Source organism: Trachinotus anak, unplaced genomic scaffold, assembly GCF_046630095.1.
Source record: "Trachinotus anak isolate AG129_WGS33_773 ecotype Australia unplaced genomic scaffold, CSIRO_AGI_Tana_v1 ptg000017l, whole genome shotgun sequence".
In the NCBI taxonomy this organism is placed as follows: Eukaryota; Metazoa; Chordata; class Actinopteri; order Carangiformes; family Carangidae; genus Trachinotus; species Trachinotus anak.
The window spans coordinates 1,748,345-1,769,127 of record NW_027273868.1 but is presented as its reverse complement, the minus strand read 5'-3'; the positions used below and the strand labels follow the sequence as shown (position 1 = coordinate 1,769,127).

General features: G+C 43.3%; 1 protein-coding gene across 7 annotated transcripts in view; it reads left to right on the top strand.

Annotated features, from left to right (window-relative positions):
* Nucleotides 1–20,783, top strand: part of rbfox1 (RNA binding fox-1 homolog 1) — a 309,086-nt gene that overhangs the window by 242,809 nt on the left and 45,494 nt on the right. For 6 of the 7 annotated variants that reach the window (XR_011694044.1, XR_011694045.1, XM_071501337.1 and 3 more), the window contains 4 exons: nucleotides 3,324–3,617; nucleotides 16,701–16,847; nucleotides 17,003–17,056; nucleotides 20,463–20,555. Coding sequence is in view for 5 of the 7 variants with exons in the window: in XM_071501337.1 (XP_071357438.1) it covers nucleotides 3,324–3,617; nucleotides 16,701–16,847; nucleotides 17,003–17,056; nucleotides 20,463–20,555 (588 nt within the window). In the remaining 2 variants the exon portion in view is untranslated. The remainder of the gene's footprint in view (nucleotides 1–3,323; nucleotides 3,618–16,700; nucleotides 16,848–17,002; nucleotides 17,057–20,462; nucleotides 20,556–20,783) is intronic. The other variant, XM_071501335.1, reaches the window with a different exon arrangement.

The following is a 20,783-nucleotide window of genomic DNA, read 5'->3' as shown; positions in this document are numbered from 1 at the left end:
CAAGTGAAAGAAATACCCTGAGGAACATCTCAACTATCTGTCTTTTTAACCTGTAGCTGTGCGCGAACTTTTTGTTGTCAGTGTGTGACAGCGTATCCCTCCGCCCATACCTCTGGTCTCAGTGCATGTTGCCAGATTCAGTCAGTGACAGTCACAGATTTCGGTCTATGTTCCAGTGTGTAACTCCCTGCAACCACAAATTGTTGTTTGTCTTTACAGTTCAAGAAAGGATGACACAAACAAGAAGAAAAATTTGTGTTGTGTTTTTTTTTTTTTTTTTCTGGGTAGTTTTCCAACAGCTTCTAGTCTTTAGCTAAACTTAAGCTAAACTAACCTTGTCCACTACATGTTTAACCCTGTAATGCCTGACCCCAGAAATAATGGACAGAAAATTCAGATTTCTTGAATCTGGAACCTTTATTTGGCCCTTTCACAAAATTTGAAAAAAAAAATTACAAAAAATTATTTTTTATTAAGGTATCCACCAGGGGTTGGAAGACAAGTATCAGATTGGATACAAGTGGGTTTTGAGTGAAGTTTTTGCCATAAGGTGATGCAATAGGTCTCAGAAATGCTTGTATCAAATTTGATGCATTTGGCATTATAGGGTTAAACTCCGGATTTCACTCTCAGAAAATAGGTTAATCTGAGTATTTTCCAAATATGTTAAATTATTTCTTTAAAGCATTTTTTCTGCAGTTTTTTGTTCACAGTTTAAACATAGACTGTAAAAATATACTGGAAATATATAATTGATATATGCGTGTAATAATCTTGGTGTTGTTCATTACAATTGTATTTTGGTGCTCCTTGGTGCTTTGCATGCATTATATTATCATGCATTATAGGCATGACAAAAAGTGTGTGTAATGCCAGGATGCAGAGTCAGTAGTTCCAAATGTTTGAACCAAATGTTTTAACTTTACCTGAGGGAAAACCTGCGGTTTATAAGAAATGGAGTTTAACACTGTACTCAACAAGGTAACAGCTGAGACCTGGGAACGGTGACATCACCTGGAATAAGTCAGACGGGAAAAGAGACAAGAGCCACCAGTGGATGGACCCAGGTTAGAAATACAAAGGTGTTGTAAACATCCATCACGGTTTACACACTCACTTCCTGCTTTAACTTTTACCCTCCGTACTTACTGTTAGTTGTGTGCACACAGTTTTCCTGAGCAGTGAGGGCTGGTTTATGACCTGTGTGATCATACTGCTGCTTGTGTTTTCTGACCACTTTAACCTATTTTTAGTGATGTTGCCAAATTCCAAGATCACAGTCATTACTTTGGTGAGTGCAGTGTTGTCAGCACTGATTGATGTAAAGCCCAGGTTGTACTAAACAAGGTCCATCAGTAAAGCCACTGATAGCTTTCATGGAGAATGCTGACTAAACAAAATGCCACAGTACAATCTCTCATGGAAGTGAAGTCAGTATTTATGTTATCAATACATTTCATGGTGTTCTCAGAAGCGAGATGGATAGATAGTCAGTCGATGGAGGTGCGGCAAAGTCATTTAGGATTAAAAACAAGAGACACGTTTCACTCTAATACAGTATTTTCTTTTGAGAAACGGAGAAATAGATCACGAAATATGAACACATGGAAACTGAGAGAGATGTTTTATTCTGAAGGAGTGAAATCCTTCTCTCTCTGTGCACTTATTCTGAATTTAAATTGTACTCCTTGAGTTGCCTGTGTGTGTGTGTGTGTGTGTGTGCGTGCGTGCGTGCGTGCGTCTGCATGTGTGTGCAGCACTTTGCCACGTAAAGCATATTTCAGCCTTCTAAATGTGGTTCTCATTACACAGCAGAGCATTTAGCCAAGACTCACTGTCTGCACACACCCCCCCCCCCCGTTTCTTTTTCCTGCATATGGCTGCACCTCTCTCTCTTTCTCTCTCTCTCTCTCCCTCTCTCTCTCTTTCCCTCTCTCTCTCTCTGAGATATAAATGTCCCACAGGAGTAGCTTCTCTCACACACACACACACACACACACACACATACTTACTCACTACACTAAGTGTTTTAGGAGCACATTCACTTTCTTTCCTCAAAAATGTTTCCACCATTTTTTGTGCCTCTCAGCTTCACTCAGCTGAGACATTTTATGCACATTCAAATACAAATTCATTGTACATTAGCAGCCATTCTTGTGTTTTTTCCTCTGCACAGTAAACATAGTGTTGTCCTTTGTATAAATCTATTGAAGGAACTATTTGTAAGTTCTGCTATTGCTACATAGCTAATATTAGCATTAACAGCTGTTTACTTAAGATGGTTTCCCGTCATCTTTGTTTTATTCTGATTCTGTGAATAAAAAAAGATGTCAAATGACTAGCAATAACACATGGCTTCAGTATTCAGTCCACAAGTACTGGTTGTAATGAAAAACGGTGTGATGTTCCTTAAGTCTTGGCAGCTACAGGAATGTGCATCAGTTGTAACATTTGTCTGAAGGTTTTGCCAAAGGAAAACTCACCATATGTCCAAAATGGAAAAAAATTTCAACCTCTACGTAGCATAAATGTGTCCAGACATTTCATGACAGTCTTATTATTGGATTGTGATGATATCCTTGCTGACACTCCCAAACAGGTCAAGGGGGCAACAATGACAGCAGGAATTTGTTCTCTGGGGATCATTACATCCACAGAAAACAGAATACAGTGGCTTGTCATTGAGCAAATTGCAGTCAGGTAGAACTTTTGGCTAAATAGTGTCACTGAAAGACCATCATCTGTGGACCAATAATATTCCTTCCAAATTTCAATGTAATCAAACCAGTAGGAAAGAACAAAGTGTTGGACCTATGTCACCACCCATATGTCTGCAAGCCACAGTAGCAGCTCTGTGAGACTGGACTGCACCACTCTAATGTTAGCATGTTGATGTTTGGTACAGGTGAGTTTACCATGTTCACCATCATGCAAACACAAAAGAAAAGTTGTCATTAGTTTTGCAGGTATGTGGTAAAAAGCAGGAATTCGGACCAAAATGAAAAGTCAGTGGGATACATCATCTAGGACTGATAGTATGGCAGTTCATCTAGTAGTTGTCAAAACATTTCACTGTGACTGAAAAATGTTCGTAGTGCCAAAAAGTCAGGAGATCATTGTGATTCGTCCTCTGGGGATGACAAATATCTGTTCAAAATTCAGTGTTCATTCATCCAATTGTGGTGATATTTCAATCTGGACCAAAGTGGCCAACCACCCAACGCTGCCTTGTTGGTAATACAATAAAAAGAAAATCAGGAAGGTGAGATGTATATGGATGGAACAGTCAAGTGATTGAAAATTGCATCTATCTGTTTATACAGGGTAACCAGGACACAGCGGCACCCCCGGACCCATCCATGGCTCAGGCTTACCCATCAGCCCAGTTCGCCCCCCCTCCCCAGAACGGCATTCCAGCTGAGTTCACAGCTTCACACCCCCATCCGCATCCACACTCCCACCCACATCCACACCAGCACCCAGCAGCACCACAGGACTACACCGGGGTCCAGGCCTCTGTCAGTGAGCATCCACTCAACATGTACCAGTCCTCGCAGAGCCACAATGAGCAGGGCGGGTCAGACTCCGGCAGTCAGACGGTCACCGGCACAGCCACAGTAAGGCATTATGGCAGAAGCTTGTGTTTGTGTGTAAATTGTGAATAGCTGGGTTTCAGTTAGTCAGTTAGTCTGGGGTTCAGTTAGTCAAGACCTCGGGACAAAAAAATAATCAATACCTTTAAGTGGCATAATGGTTGGTTAGCAAATAATCAATTTTTGACAGTTCATGATCATCACATGGCTTCAATGGCAGCTTAACTTTTAAATACAGGCTAAATTCACATATCTTCCATCACAAAATCCTTTGGTTGGACTACTCTGCTTTCACACCACAAACAAACTGAGTCCAGTTGGATACGGAAAGAATTTCAGGTCTTGAGGTTTGGTCCTCACCAGTATTTGATTGACAACTTTTACACCAGGCCAAACCAAACATACCAAGTGAGCAAGTGTACCACAGTTTGTTTAAGCCACACCAAACAGGTTAATGTGGAACCTCCCCAAGTGGACACCTTAAGTGCAAGCAGATGTTGATATAGGACCACAGATTTATGGTTCCTAAAAACCTCATACTCTTTGGCGTGAAAAGCCCAACGTTTCTTTAAAATACTACTTTCAATTTCAAATTTCACAATTGTCATAATTGTACAATTCTCAGTTCTTTCAAGTCGTATAAATTCCTCTTCTTCAAATGTGTGTCTTGGTGTGCCGATATGGTGAATGTTTGCTTGATTCACAGATGTCTCAGGTTTTCATAGTCAGTAACAGTAGCTGCTCAGCTCATGGTTGTCTCATGCTTTACTACTTGCTCACTTATGAGGGCATGCAAACCAACCAACCTTTGAAATATGTCCCATTTAAAATCAGTGTTTATCTTATTATGCAAGGATTACCATTTAAAAGGCAGATCAACCTGTCAATGCAGATTCAGGTGATGGTGAACTCCACCTTACTGGCTCTTACTGTCCCCTCAGCTGAGTTTTTGTCTAGACTAGAAAGCAGAACATATACTGTTATTTTCTAGTGTTGCCAGTGATCTCTTGGGCCATTTTTAAGCCTCCCTGCTGTGACAGTCATGACCACAGGCTCTGGGTTTTGGGGTTACCATCCGTCTGACCCATTCTTGCAAACACATTCTCAGGAATGCCTGAAGGGAATTTCTTCAAATTTGGCACAATCGTTCACTTTGACTCAAGCATGAAGTGATTAGAATTTGGTGCTCAAAGGTTGAGGTCACAGTGACCTCAATACGCATGTGTTTGGCCATAACTCATTCATACATACATACATACAATTTAACACAAATGTCTAATAGAATAAAATGATGAGGTGATGACATTTTATATCCAAAAAGTCCAAGGTCAACTTCACTGTGACATTATAAGGTTCTGCAAAAACACCTCTGGCCATTATTAGTCACTGAAGCTCAGGAACAGAAGGAGAGACTTTGACCGTGACTGCAACTTGACTGCTCGGCAGAGACGTGAAACCGTGAGGTGGTAAATCTAGTTGAGTTACTGTTCTAATAGAATTCAAATGATTTTTAATGCTGCATGTACAAGTGCAGCCTTGCAGGCAACAAAAATCCTGCCAGTCATTTGGTCTCTGGATTTATAACTCTGTTCATTTTCATAAATATTTATAACACCACTGGCTTTAAGTGTCATAAAGATGGATATTATTTTGCATAGTGATATTGTGTTTCCTTGGCACCGCAAAAAATGCATAATCTTCTTTTTCTTTCTCAATTGGACTTTGAAACTCATTTCACACATGGAATATATTTAAAATTAAGATCAATCCATGGCAGGGAAACCTGGACTATAAAATATTAAACAACAGTAGAATACAGTATAGTTTAATCTGTATTTCAGTCACAGGTACACTCCAATTACTAAATCACTTAAGAAATAATGTTCAAATCGTTTTTCTACACTATCTCTAATATGAAATATTAAGATATTGTGTTAACTTTAGGATCAAAGTTGGTAGTTAACAAGAAAATAGAATAGAATAAAAATTTGATTTAGTGCTGAGGAACTGAGGAGCTGCCATTGGTGAACATGGAGGGTTTGGGTGAATGAGTTCTCCAATGACTTTTATGTGGCTGGAGGAGTGTGTCAGCACTTGGTGAAAGCAGACAGTGCTGGAGTATCTGAAGTCCTTCAAGCATCAAACCAAGGAAGCCAGTTCTACAGGTTATCATAATCCCCCTAAAATAACCAGTTCCTCTTTCTGCTGGATTGATGGTGTAAGAGAGAACCTTGACATTTTACATGACTTTATACCCACCTTACCACTCTTTTCCACGGTTGTTCGGGACCTAAGAACACACCAAACTGCAACACACATCCAAACTCCCCTCTGCCACCATCCATGGAGACTTGGACGACCTCTGCACTGGATGAGGCGGAGTCTGTTGCCTGCTCTCAGCTTTTCCATGAGGCCATGGCTAAATGCTCTGCAAAGCTACAGGCTGAGATGGAAAGGCACCCCTGCATGGAGCTCTGTAAATTCCTTCCAGTGTTTGATCCAGCAAAGGTGACTGGGAGTCAAAAGAGCTTTGCTGATTATGTCCAAACCATAACTGCCCTTCTCTACGTGTCAGCTGAGGAACTGCACCACAACCTCCACCTCCCTGCTACCTCAGTGGATGTAGAGAGACCTTTCTCCTGCTGCACCATGCTGCTGACACACTGTAGATGGACTGAAAACAACATTGAGAAGATGCTGATTGCCAAGTTCATCTGTAGACACCAAAACTAATCCCCACCACAAGTCAAAACTCCCTTGTTCATTTATTATCTTACTTACCTGCTTTTCACTGAATTAAGTTTATAGGATATTCTTATATTATAGGATTATATTATTTACTTGGATATGTGGATATTTTCAGTATCTAAAAGTTTGTATTTTTTGAGAGCTGCTGACAAAGTTTTATGTTTCCATATTATGATTTAGACTTAGCCATTTTTAAAGGTTCTCAAAAGATATTTGGTGAAGTTGAGGTAAAGCACCTTACCAGGTATTTAAGACAACTCAAAATAAAATATCAGCATTTTTGGCCCCCCTGTCTTCTATCATCTGCACTATGATGACTGGACAATGAGACAACACCAATTAGAGAGATTTTAGTAAGAAAATCAACCTGAATATGTAAAAGTGAAGGGGGGGCACTTAGGACTCTGGGTTTTAGAGCAGGAATATCACAGTTCCAGTTCTTCCTCATTGAAAACTTTCATGATCTGCTTTATCAGAAATGCAGGTCTTGTTCATGTGCTGGGTGCAACCGCCAAGTTATCCTAGCAGAGGAAAGAGTGAGACAACAAAAGCACGTTGGCAGTGAGAGAAGGCATACTGTACATCTGGAAGTCTCATCAGGTCTGTCTGCTGCACTCCTTCCCCCACATCACCAAACCTTCCTCTCACTATTTTACTCTCTCCTCTCGTCCTCGTTTTTTTTTTTTTCAGCTATGTGCTCTCTGAGTCTGGGACTGTTTCTCTCACTCCAGTATGCTTCAGTTCTTTGCTCCAGAATTGAATTTCAGCCCCAAAATACCAGGAGAGTAGGGCTGACTGAAGATTCTTATTAAGATTAATTCTTATTAGGAACACCACATGAACACTGGGTAACTCCTCAGTCCTTCATGTCATGGATCCTCCAGATGTTGAAACTTTCCTCTGAGACTCTGGTCCATGTTGACATGACTGTGTCACATTCATGCTGCCAATCTCCTGTTCTACCACATCCCAAAGGAGGTCTACTGGATCCAGGTCTGAGACTGAACTGGACTCAGTATCATGTTGATGAAACCAGTTTGTGTCATGGAGCATTATCCTGCAGGACGTAGCCATTAGAAGATGGTGAACTAGGCCATGAAGGATGAACATGGTCAGCAGCAACAATCAGACAGACTGAGACATTCAGACCAGGATTGATTGGTGTTAAGACCCAAAGTGAGTCCAGAAAACAACCCCACACCATCACACAACCACCACCTCCAGACTCTGACCCTACATCTGCTGCCTCAGCAGATCCAGATCCATCAGACCAGGTCTTCACCTGTCCAGTGTTGGTGAGCCTGTGTCCACTGCAGCCTCAGGTTTCTGGTCTTGGTGACAGGAAGTGGACTCTGACGTGGTCTCTGTGTTGTAGTCCATCCACCTCCAGGTTGACATGTTGTTCACTCTGAAGTTTTTCTGCTCAGCACAGTTTACAGAGTGGTTATCTGAGTGACCGTAGCCTGTCTGTCAGCTCCAACCAGTCTGTCCATTCTCGTCTGACCTCTGACCTCTGACCTCTCTTGTTAACACGGAGCTGCTACTCACTGGATGGTTCTGTTGTTGGCTCCATTCTGAGGAAAAACTCTAGAGACTGTTGAGATCAGCAGCTTCAGAAACACTCAGACCATTGTCTGCCACCAACAAGCATCTCACAGTCAGAGTCACTGAGTCACGTTTTTCCTCATTGTGATGTTTGAACGTTAACTGAAGCTCCTGGCCAGTATCTGCAGGTGTTTATGCACTGTTGCCACATGATTGGCAAGTGTAAATGTCGGCTGCAGTGTTAGTTTCACTGACTGACAGGACAAGCAACTTCACAGCCTGAGCACCCAGCCCTGGAGCCTAACTGGAAGACTCTGCTATAATTAGTGACTTTATGAAGAATCATTTTATTAGTTTTTTAAAACATAAAATCAACTTGGACGGGTGATCTTATGATGTGCTTAAGGCCTTTGCACTTAATCCTGCATCTTTAACACTAGCTGGAAACTGCAGGTCAATCAGCTGACCAGGACCTGGTTCTCCTGATTACTGAGAATAACATGATGCAACAAGCTAGGGCTAGATTCTTCATCGATACTGTTGATGAATCAACATTTCACCTCTGTCAGCTTTGCAAGACATTCATCATAACTTGAGTTATAACCGAAATAAAATCCTATTTCTTGTAATTTGAAAACGGCACTATTGCAGTTTTGGCTATAACTAACCACATGTTAATGTAAATCAATTTTTTACTTTAATCAATCATTTAATTTACTTGATAACTACTAAACACACCAAAGCAAAATAATAATTAATACAAAAAAACAGGAGGTTTGGTGATAATTCAATGTTTTTGTTAATCCCCATTAGTGGTTTCATATTGTAATAATATGATTAAATATTATTATAATATGCCAATATTATCATTTTATCATTTTGCAAATTTCTGTTGGAAAAGTAAAAATTCAAAGCTATTTATTTACAATCCATTTATTGATTTACTTTGTTCTGTCTAATATACTGACTCATCTAATAGCCTGTAAGTGAAACTGTCACTTCTGGGACTCCATAACAGTGGATGTAACAGTTTATATAAGGCATTTAGGAATTTGCGTAGTGTGGTGTAGATATTTATGGACTTGGTGGTGGGTATAATACCACTGTGCTCGCTGCAAGTGTTTAGAGAAAGTGAATCCAGTATCGGAAAAAGCTTAAAACAAATTACAAAATGCTGTGAATGGACAGACTTTTGGATGGATGGATATTTTGTGACTGGAGGTGGGAATCTCTCTGCCTCTCTAAGTAGCATGAGACGTGTGTGCACCGTGTGTGTATCCAGGAAGAATGACCTCATCTGGTCGGAGAGTTTATAGAGCAAGCTCAACGTCACTGTAAGCCCCCTGCTGTGTGTGTGTGTGTGTGTGGGGGGGGGGGGGGGGGGGGGGGGGGAATTTGATCTTTGTAAACTTGCAAAGAAACCCACGTCATTTATAGTGCGTCAAAGTGCATCGTATATTTCCATCCAGATGTACTGCAGCGTGATAATTACTATGGCAGCCTGCTGTAACAAAAGAGCCCATAGGCTTGCTGTCAACAGGTTATTATGACCCATAGTGAGGTTTTGTTGGTAGTGGTCGTAGTAATGATGACAGGAGCAAAGGGAAAAGTGCGGTGATGTAGTTTATAGAGCGACAAAGTCCACGTCAGGAGGAGGTTGGGGTGGATGGATGAATATGACACAGGAGAGTGGTGTTCGATTCCCATGTGAAAGTAGCAGTTTATGTTGTTTCTATTTTCCATGACTGTTCATTGTTATTATTGTAACCATGACAACAAAGATTGTCTAATGTTGAGGAAGTACTTATTTTAACCCAAATCACCATCTTTTCCTAAACCTGACTAAGCCATGGCCATTATTATAGTAACCATGGCAACAAAGGTAGTTCTGCCACTGGTGGTTCAGGTTGTAGGAAGGTTCAGGTTGGAGGACTGGTTCAGGTTGGAGGACTGGTTCAGGTTGTAGGGGGGTTCAGGTTGTGGGAAGCTTCAGGTTGGAGGACTGGTTCAGGTTGGAGGACTGGTTCAGGTTGTAGGAGGGTTCAGGTTGTGGGAAGCTTCAGGTTGGAGGACTGGTTGGGGGGACAAAGTGTGGGGGAAAAAAAGGTTCATGCTCCCCAGAAGATGAACCACCATAATTTACTGGTCAGATTAGTATGAGTTTCTCCTCCTACAGAACGAACCCATCTGATTTTAATGATCCTGTGGCCTCAACTCTGAAGCCACTGTAACAAACAGTTTCAGCCCCTGAACTGGAGAAAAGTGAGAACAATCTCAGCATTTGACAAGAAGAAATGAACACAGGGTCCATTCACTGTGGATTTCCAGAGCTGGGTCTGTTGTGTGGTCTGTATAGTGAGTTAATAGATTCATGCAGTATGTAAAGAACACTGCATTAAAGATGCTTTTAATGCAGTGTTCTTGATCTGTTTCTGAGCAGGTTGTAGGATAAAGACTGATGTTAGATGTTTTTTACAGCCAGCCTCTTCACTACATTTTCTCTCCAGGTTACATTTCATTATCTTCTCTCCCTCTCTGAGAACCTGATGTTGGCAATCATCTCTGTTTGATATCTCCAGTATGTCTGAAACGACTCTGCACTCAGCCTGGCCTCACCTCATATCAGTTTCTGATGCCAAAAGGGAGAGATGAGATGAGATGCTTTGTCTCGCTGTTTGTTTGTTTTAGTCCTCCGCCGCTCATGTAGGCGGATGTCGCCACCGACTCTGCACAGATGGCGGTCGCTGCTGTGTGTGTACACTCCTTTCCATATGTGCCTGTATATACCTAGGCGTTGCGTGGAAGACTTGCAGTCTGCTGGCCTTATGCTGCTGCTTCTTTTCAAGCTCACACACCCACACAAACACACACACACACACACACACACACAAACACACACACACACACACACACACACACACATGCAGGCTGTATTTTTAGCTGGCCTGGAGCCTGGGACTGTTTGTGAACAGGAAACAGAACAAGGGAAGAATGGAGAACAGTGTCTTTGTTGTAGGATCATGATTTTAGTGTGTTACATGTGAGTATGGCAGCAGTTCTCATGCTCACATTTATTACTCAACATAAACACCAGAAAAGCCCCCACCCCAAACACAGTCAGGAATGTTACACACTGGTCACCTTTTTCACCAGATCAGATTCCAGATCAGGTTAGATTTATTCGTTATCTCTTGAGGCTCGTTGTTGGGGCTGTGAGTGAACTGGGTTGTAGCCACCTCCCTCCCCTGTCACTGTACAGGATTATTAACTTATCATCACGACTTCTCCATAAATTCAAGCCTGGAGAGAGAAACACAAACAGTTTGTGTAACGCACACACACAGACACACTTACAGTGTAACAGGAGACTGTTGAATTCTCTCTTGTGTTTCACAGCCGTTCTCACTCACAATTCAATTCAATTCAATTTTATTTGTATAGCACCAAATCATAATATACATTATCTCAAGGCACTTTACAGGGTAAGGTCAAGACCTTACTTTGTTACAGAGAAAAAACCCAACAGTTCCCACAACAAGCAAGCGCTTGGCGACAGGGGGGAGGAAAAACTCCCTTTTAACAGGAAGAAACCTCCAACAGAACTGGGCTCAGGGTGGGCGGCCGTCTGCCTCGACCGGTTGGGTTTAGGAGGAGATAAAAAGAGGGGGTGGGGGGAGGAGAGAGGAGAGAAGAGAGAGAGAGAGTGTGTGTGTAGGTAATGGTGTTATCAATAATAATGACAGATAACAGTGGTTAATAGTAATGATGAGTAGTGGTGGATCTGAATCCTGCTGCTCCAGAGGCAGAGAGACCTGCAGAATGAGGACAGAGAGAGGGAGAGAGAGGAGAAGCACAAACTACGGGAGAGAAAAAATACAAAGTTAATGGCATGAAGTCATTGAGAGAGAGAGGGGGAGAGAGACAGAAATAGAGAGAGAGCGCCCAGTGAATCATGGGAATCCCCCAGCAGTCTAGCTCTATAGCAGCATCAGAATCAGAATCAGAATCAGAATCAGAATCAGTTTTATTGCCAAGTATGTTTTCACATACAAGGAATTTTTTCTGGTGATTGGTGCAATTGATCAGCAACAGTGGGGCTCTCTAGCCTTGTTGATGAGGCTAATAGCAGATGGGAAGAAGCTATTTTTGTGGCGAGAGGTTTTGGTCCTGAAGGACCGCAGCCTCCTGCCAGAGGGGAGTGTCTCAAAGAGTTTGTGTCCAGGGTGGGAGGAGTCAGCTACAATCTTCCCTGCACGCCTCAGAGTCCTTGAGGTGTACAGGTCCTGGAGGGACGGAAGATTGCAGCCAATCACCTTCTCAGCAGAGTGGATGATACGCTGCAGTCTGTTATTGTCCCTCTCCGTGGCAGCAGCGTACCAGATGGTGATGGAGGAGGTGAGGATGGACTCAATGATGGAGGTGTAGAAGTTCACCATCATAGTCCTTGGCAGGTTGAACTTCTTCAATTGCCTCAGGAAATACATCCTCTGCTGAGCTTTTTTGATGAGGGAGCTGATGTTTAGCTCCCATTTGAGATCCTGTGTGATGGTGGTTCCCAAGAAGCGAAAATGCTCCACGGTAGCCACGGGGGAGTCGCACAGGGTGATGGGGGTGGGTGGGGCTGGGCTCTTCCTGAAGTCCACTATCATTTCCACTGTCTTCAGAGCGTTTAGCTCTAGGTTGTTCTGCCTGCACCAGGTCACCAGACGCTCAGTCTCCCACCTGTAGGCAGACTCATCGCCATCAGAGATGAGTCCAATGAGAGTGGTGTCGTCTGCAAACTTCAGGAGCTTGACAGACTGATGGCTGGAGGTGCAGGTGTTGGTGTACAGGGAGAAGAGCAGAGGAGAAAGAACGCAGCCTTGCGGGGATCCAGTGCTGATGGTCTGGGAGTCAGACACGTGCTTTCCTAGCTTCACGTGCTGCCTCCTGTCAGACAGGAAGTCGGTGATCCACCTGCAGGTGGAGTCAGGCACGCTCAGCTGGGAGAGCTTGTCCTGCAGCAGAGCCGGGATGATGGTGTTGAAGGCAGAGCTGAAGTCCACAAACAGGATCCTGGCATAGGTCCCTGAGGAGTCCAGGTGCTGGAGGATGAAGTGGAGAGCCATGTTGACGGCGTCGTCTACGGACCTGTTGGCTCTGTAGGCGAACTGCAGGGGGTCCAGGAGTGGGTCAGTGATGGATTTGAGGTGGGACAGGACAAGACGCTCAAATGATTTCATGACCACAGAGGTCAGGGCAATGGGTCTATAGTCATTTAGTCCTGTGGGCCTTTGTTTTTTGGGGACAGGGATGATGGTGGAGGATTTGAAGCAGGCTGGCACGTGGCAGGTCTCCAGTGAGGTGTTGAAGATGTCTGTGAACACTGGAGACAGCTGATCAGCACAGTGCTTCAGGGATGATGGAGAGACAGAGTCAGGACCGGCTGCTTTGCGGGGGTTCTGCTTCTTAAAAAGCCTGTTGACATCTCTCTCCAGGATAGAGAGAGACGTTCCTTTGGTAGAGGAGGAGGAGGGTTCTGATGTGGCTCTGATGTGGAGGTTAGTGTCAGGCTTGTCCCACTGTCTTTCAAAGCGGCAGTAGAACTCATTCAGATCGTTGGCCAGATGGAAGTCATTAATGGAGTGGGGGGGTTTAGGTTTGTAGTTTGTGATCTTTCTGAGCCCTTTCCAGACAGAAGCAGAGTCATTGGCTGAGAACTGGAGCTGAAGTTTCTCAGAGTACAGTCGTTTAGCTTCTCTCACCGCCTTGCTAAACCTGTACTTGGACTCTTTAAACTTGTCCCTGTCCCCACTCCTGAAAGCTTCCTCCTTTTGCCTCCTGAGCTGACTGAGCTTAGCTGTGAACCAGGGTTTGTCATTGTTATAACTCACCCTGGTGCGTGATGGGATACAGCAGTCCTCACAGAAGCTGATGTATGACGTCACAGCCTCTGTGAACTCATCCAGACTGTTGGAAGCAGTCCTGAACACTTCCCAGTCAGTGCAGTCCAAACATGCCCGCAGATCCTCTATGGCTTCACTGCTCCACTGCTTTGATGTCCTCGCAACAGGTTTACACAGTTTTAGTTTCTGCCTGTATGTGGGAATCAGGTGGACCATGACATGGTCAGAGTGGCCCAGTGCAGCCCGGGGGACGGCGGGATAAGCACCACTGATTGTGGTGTAACAGTGGTCCAGAGTGTTCCCCTCTCTGGTCGGGCAATTAACAAACTGTCTGTATTTGGGCAGTTCATGACTGAGGTTCCCTTTGTTAAAGTCACCAAGGACAATAACTACGGAGTCCGGGTTGGTCTGCTCCACACACAGTATCTGGTCGGCGAGCGCCCGCTGTGCCTCCTGCACGTTGGCCTGTGGTGGGATGTAAACACCGACCAGGATGATTGAGGTGAACTCACGGGGGGAGTAGAAGGGCCTGCAGTTTATGATGAAAGTCTCCAGGTCAGGAGAACAGTGCTGCAGGATCACTGTCACGTCTTTGCACCAGCCACTGTTTGCATAAAAGCAGATTCCTCCACCTTTGGTTTTGCCGGACAGCTCTGTGTCGCGATCCGCTCTGAAGAGTTGGAAGCCGGCCAGCTCCAGCGCAGAGTTCGGAATCGATCCACACAGCCACGTCTCCGTGAAGCACAGGACGGCAGATGAAGAAAAGTCTCTGTTCTTCTGCACCAGTAGCTGAAGTTCATCCAGTTTGTTGGGCAGTGAACGCACGTTGGAGAGAAAGATACCTGGGAGAGGTGTGCGGAGTGCGCGCCGGCGGAGACGCGCAAGCGCACCGGCACGTTTTCCTCTCCTCCGGCATAACTAAGGGATGGGTCAGGACATACCCGAGCCAGCCCTAACTATAAGCTTTACTAAACAGGACAGTTTGAAGCCTGATCTTAAAGGTAGAGAGGGTGTCTGCCTCCCGAACCCACACTGGGAGCTGGTTCCACAGGAGAGGAGCCTGATAGCTGAAGGCTCTGCCCCCCATTCTACTCTTACAAACTCTGGGAACCACAAGTTGACCTGCATTTAGAGAGCGAAGTGTCCTACTGGGAAAATAGGGAACTATAAGCTCTCCAAGGTACGATGGTGCCTGACCATTAATGGCTTTGTAGGTGAGGAGGAGGATTTTAAATTCTATCCTGGATTTTACAGGGAGCCAATGCAGAGAAGCTAACACAGGAGAGATGTGATCTCGTTTCCTAGTTCCTGTCAGTACTCCTGCTGCCGCATTTTGGATCAATTGGAGGCTTTTTCCTGAATTTTTGGGACATCCTGACAATAAAGAGTTACAGTAGTCCAGTCTTGAGGTAACAAATGCATGAACTAGTTTTTCAGCATCCTTTAGACACAGAATGGGTCTGATTTTTGCAATATTGCGCAGGTGGAAGAAGGCTGTCCTAGAGACTTGCTTTATATGTGAAGTAAAGGACAAGTCCTGGTCAAAAATGACACCAAGGTTTCTGACTGTAGCACTGGAGGCCAAGGTGATGTCATCCAGAGTCAGTATATTATCACATAGTGTATCTCTGAGGTGTTTTGGGCCAATTACAATAACTTCAGTTTTGTCTGAGTTTAAGAGTAAGAAATTACTGGTCATCCAGATTTTTATGTCTTTAAGACACACCTGAAGCTTGGCTACCTGGTTAGTCTCACCTGGCTTCATGGATAAGTACAGCTGGGTGTCATCTGTGTAACAATGAAAATTTATCTGGTGCCTCCTAATAATGTTTCCTAGAGGAAGCATATATAGAGTGAAAAGTATTGGTCCCAAGCACAGAACCTTGTGGAACTCCATGACTGACTGTAGTGATGATAGAAGAGTCATTATTAACATGAACAAACTGGAGTCTATCTGACAGATATGACTTAAACCAACTTAGTGCGGTTCCTTTAATGCCGACCATATGCTCTAGTCTCTGTAATAGAATCTTATGATAGATTTTGTCAAATGCAGCACTAAGATCTAGCAGGACAAGTACAGAGACAAGTCCATTGTCTGAGGCTATGAGGAGATCATTGGTAAATGATCACAACATATCTGCCACAAACCAGACTGACTGACTGCAGGAGAGCTGTGCAGAGACGTCAGCACTTCAGGATCATCAGTATCACCACTGTGATGGACAAGGCGGCGTCTATGACATCATTCAGTGCTCAGACATATTTTAATGTCCAGAACTTTCTTTCTAACATAGTGTTTATGATTTAGAATCCGTCTGCATGTTCATGTGGACATCTGTGTGACTATGGTGAGGTTACCAAACTGAGTGGACGTGACTCTCCCACGGTGTGTTTACTTTACTTTCTCTTTCCAGTGTCCTCACTGTCAAGGCTCAAATGCTGAAGACTGGAAACTCTCTCAGCTGATGCTCCACTGACAGTAGCACAGAGAGCACACAGGGGAGGGAGGGGCTCTGTCTTCTCTTCCATCAGCTCTTTGCTCTGACCACACTCTGTTTAAAAGAGTGTCCCATCTACGGTTTAATGACATATTGAAGCAGTGATGCGACTGCTACTGTTGGGAAAACGTGAACCAGCTACGTAGTCAGAGTCATTTCCACCTTGAGGTCTTGGAAACAAGGTGCTGGTTGAATATGAACACTGCAGTGGTGGGAGGGCAACTGGGGGGGTATGAATTCTGGCGAATCCCTGAATAAACACAAGAAAACTGTGTGGTATCACACAGACTGTGACATATATTGTAATATAGTATAATACAGAAAAAAATCCAGATGCTTTTGTGGTCACAGCTATATGTTAGAAGAGTCTTGATTGCTGGAGGAGCCTTTGTACATTTTTCATTTGTGTCCTTGGTTGTGTTTTCCAGCAGACAGATGATGCGGCGCAGACGGACAGTCAACCGCCAACACAGAGCGTACCTGAAAGCACAGACAGCAAGGCCCAGCCCAAGAGACTTCATGTCTCCAACATCCCCTTCAGGTTCAGAGACCCCGACCTCAGGCAAATGTTCGGTGTAAGTACGACGAGATCTGAAAAAGTCTGGGTAAAAAAAAAAAGTAGAAACAATTGTGTTTTTAATTTCCTGCTGAATTGATGACAAAGAAAACATTGTCAAGAGATTTAAGAATGAATGACTCAGCATTTCTGTTTTTCTTCATTTCTTCACAGCAATTTGGCAAAATCTTAGATGTGGAAATCATCTTCAATGAGCGCGGTTCAAAGGTACACAGTGTTTCTGTTCTCTGCTTTTCTGTGTTTGTTTAAAGCCTCACTACTGGATCAGCATAACCGATCGATTACTGGGTCCAGAAAATACGTCAGGCCTCTCTCACTACAGTGGCTGCAAAGTTTAAAGTTGTGTTCCGAGTTCGAACTTGAATGATGAACTCTGAGGAGGAGGAGGACACAGTACACTCAGTGTTCACCTCAGCACAGCTGTACAGTACAGCCAGAGTTCACATCACACAGCAGACTTTCAGCTGGAGGTCCAGCTCCTGAGATAACCAACCAGCCCTGCCCTGCTGATACAAATAAATAGACTCTGTATTTGAAATCTAAATTGTTAATCTCTCATCTAAAACAAAACCTAAACGAATTTGATGGACACAGTAACATTCACTGAACAAACGTTAGACCATTTGTGTGTATTTGGCTGCCCTCCACCATGTATCTTCATCAGGCAGGTCTCAAAGCATCCACTCACTGGGAAAAATGACAACATCTGGACTTCAGTACATTTGGCTAAACGCAGCTGTTGAATTTGGATTGTGTTTGGTCCATGTCTGATGACTTTCACAAGTCCATGACAACACAAGTACAAGGCTGTGTTATTGAGGAGGCCTATTATTTTAATGTTACAACAAAACACTAAGCTGTAGCACAGCGAGATATCTGCAGCCAATGATACACTCAGTGATAAATCACATTATTGAGAACAATAAGATGTTGATATTGATGAAAATGCTGTAGATTGATGTTCAAAGTTAATCAAGAATAGAAAAAAAGTTTTCACATTAACAAGCCAGAGAGTCATAGCTGATCAATACGGGTATATTGAAACGTCCTCTGTGGAACAACATCCGTACACTGAGCCAGACTATTGTTCATCACAGATGAGGCACCTTTTAAATTTCCTCTGAGACGTTTAAGATAAGTCTATTTGCTGTTTATGACTTCTTAGGTTTGGCTGATGTATTGTGCTTCCTATTATAACTTAGTGTTAGTTTTCTTTTCTTACTGCTGATACCATGCCATAAAGAAGTGCATTTTCACTTCACTCTTTTGGGGGGTTTAATTTCTTCTGTAATGACTTCATCAGAGGAATCTATTTGCTGTACCACCTTGCAATATGGGAACATTCCAGTAAATGATTTATGTCTAACTACACTGTTTGCAATTGTCATAAACCGCTGCTACAAAAGCAGACATTTATTATTGAACCATGTTATTAACCCTTGAGGCCTGAATATAATGGGACAGCAGAAGGCTCCAACTCCAGTGACTAACACTTGTGAATAAAATGTCTTACAGACAGTTTTGCAATTTGTTCACTGTTCACAATAAAAATGTATATATAATATAATATTTTCTTGCTCAGTTAATTTAATTATTTGATGTTCTTTGTGAATTCAATTCAGTTCACCCCCACACAACAACTGTCCAATCATAGCTTAGCAGCAACTATGTGCAACAGGCCTGTCAAGCTTTCGCTTTCTGAACACGACAGTGCAGTGTTGTGGTACACTGGGCTCCGGTAAGAGCAAAACTGGAATGGTTAAATGAAATATAGGTCTGCTCTATTATAAGCCACTGCCATTCGCATCTCACTTCCTACAGTAGTGATGTTGCATTACTTCCAGTACCACAGAGCACATAAGTAGCTATATAGGCTACATTATTTTTGTGGGGTCACAGGTCATGTGAATAAAATATGGGAGATAAGTCCTTGCTAACTTTAGCACCCTTAAGAACCCTTGCCAAACTCGATGTTTTGCCTTGTACAACAGTTTCTTAGTCTGCTAACGTGGTTTCAGACTTTTGGACTCCAAGCCTTTCAACGAGCTCACAGAGTGAAGTTCGAGCCAGAAAAATGTACCTTTACCATTGAGGATTTCAAGCCTGCCTTTGTCCACCTCTGTCTGAAATCTGCATAAACAATTATCCAGTGAAGTAATCATAGGACTACGCACACATCCATGTCTGTGTCCAATGTGGAGTGTGTATGCTTATTTAATAAGTAGCAATCTCAAAGATTTCCATTTCATTATCTTTGGCAATACCTGTGGCCATACATGGTAACTGCAGGTTTGTTTTTGAACCACACAAACATTGGGTCCTCTCCTCCACCTGGTGCAAAGCGCAACCCAAGTGTCTTTTCAAGTTTCAGACGGACACAGTTGTCATTTTCCCACCCCAAAGTGATTGCACAATTGACCAACTAAAACCTGGTCTGAAGTCAGTGGCTCAGTCTTTCACTGTTATGGTAAGCGTGGATCATCAAGAGAGTAAAATTCATCTACATAGGTGGGCGCACAACGTGCCTGCTACGCACAAGCAGAGTGTGCTGAAAATGTACTTCAGATGTTAGGATAAGTCAAGTGGAACATTAGAATACATCCTCAGATGGTTGGAGCATTGTTAGTGGCATCCATGATGCATGAGGCTCTACAGAGAAGCATTCTTTTTAAATACCTGGTAAATCCTCCTCAGTGTTTCCCATTTATCACCTAAATTTTGAAGTTTCACAACAAACCAAACGTTTATTCACAATTGTCATCATATAATATAAAAGATTTTAACATTATGACTTGTCCCGTTGCTTCTTTGCAGAGTTGTGGGCAGAGCACAGATTCACTCTGCCCTTCTTTGGCCCTCGGGGCACAGAGCTGCTGTGTGTGTGTGTTAGGGCTGGACTCACTGGTCAGTCACAACATGTGATCAACTCACCACAAATAGAATCTCATTCTGTGAAGCACTGTCCAATTATAATGGCAATCTGCCAAGGTCCAAGCATGCCTGGCTTTTAAAGGGAATGGGAGATGGCTCTCCGATTGGTTTATGGCATGTTATACCCAAAACAGTCCCATGATTAATTGAGAGACTAAATACAACCTGTTTGAACCATGCACCTTGCACAGTGACCAGATTTTGTGTTGTTACAATAGCAAAAGTGATGTAGACACGCCCTAAATGCACTTGTGCCATGAGCTGCAGACCATGTGCTTTGGACCTTTAAATAGAGCTCTGTGTGTCAGCGACTCATGTACCCAGTTCATAAAACTGTTTCACTTCATCAATGGATCACAGGCTCTGTCACCATTCTGTTACCTCATTCAATGATAGCTAGCGACTTAAGAGACACTTATTTAAGAGAAAATCTTAGAGGTTGCCTCTTTAATTGCCACTGCTGATGTGTCATGCTAGAATGGAAAGCTTGACAGGCCAAGCAACAGTTCCTGGGGTAGGGTTTTGTGAAGAGTCGGTTTCCTTTCCTCAGTGACTTTATTACTTTCCAAATCTGTGTAATATTATTGGACATTGACACAAGCCACTGTTCACTATAATGTTGAATGTAATGTGTACAAAATAATGTGCATGTTGTTTTTGCCTCTCTCTGTCCTGTATGCAGGGTTTTGGGTTCGTAACGTTCGAGCATAGCATGGACGCCGACAGGGCCCGAGAGAAATTACATGGCACCGTGGTAGAAGGTCGTAAAATAGAGGTGCATGTTCTCAAATATTTCTTCGGACTTCCTTCTTCTCCCTGTCCTCCTTTTACCTCTGTTTGTGTGTACATGTGTGTCTGTGTATTTGTGTGTTTGTTTGTGTGTGTGTGAGCATTTGACAGGTCTACTGCCACATCCCATCTTGCCATCTCTCTCATGATATCACACTGAGTCTCATCATTTCCCTTTCCTTGTGCAGTTTCATTAACCCAAACACAAATAAAT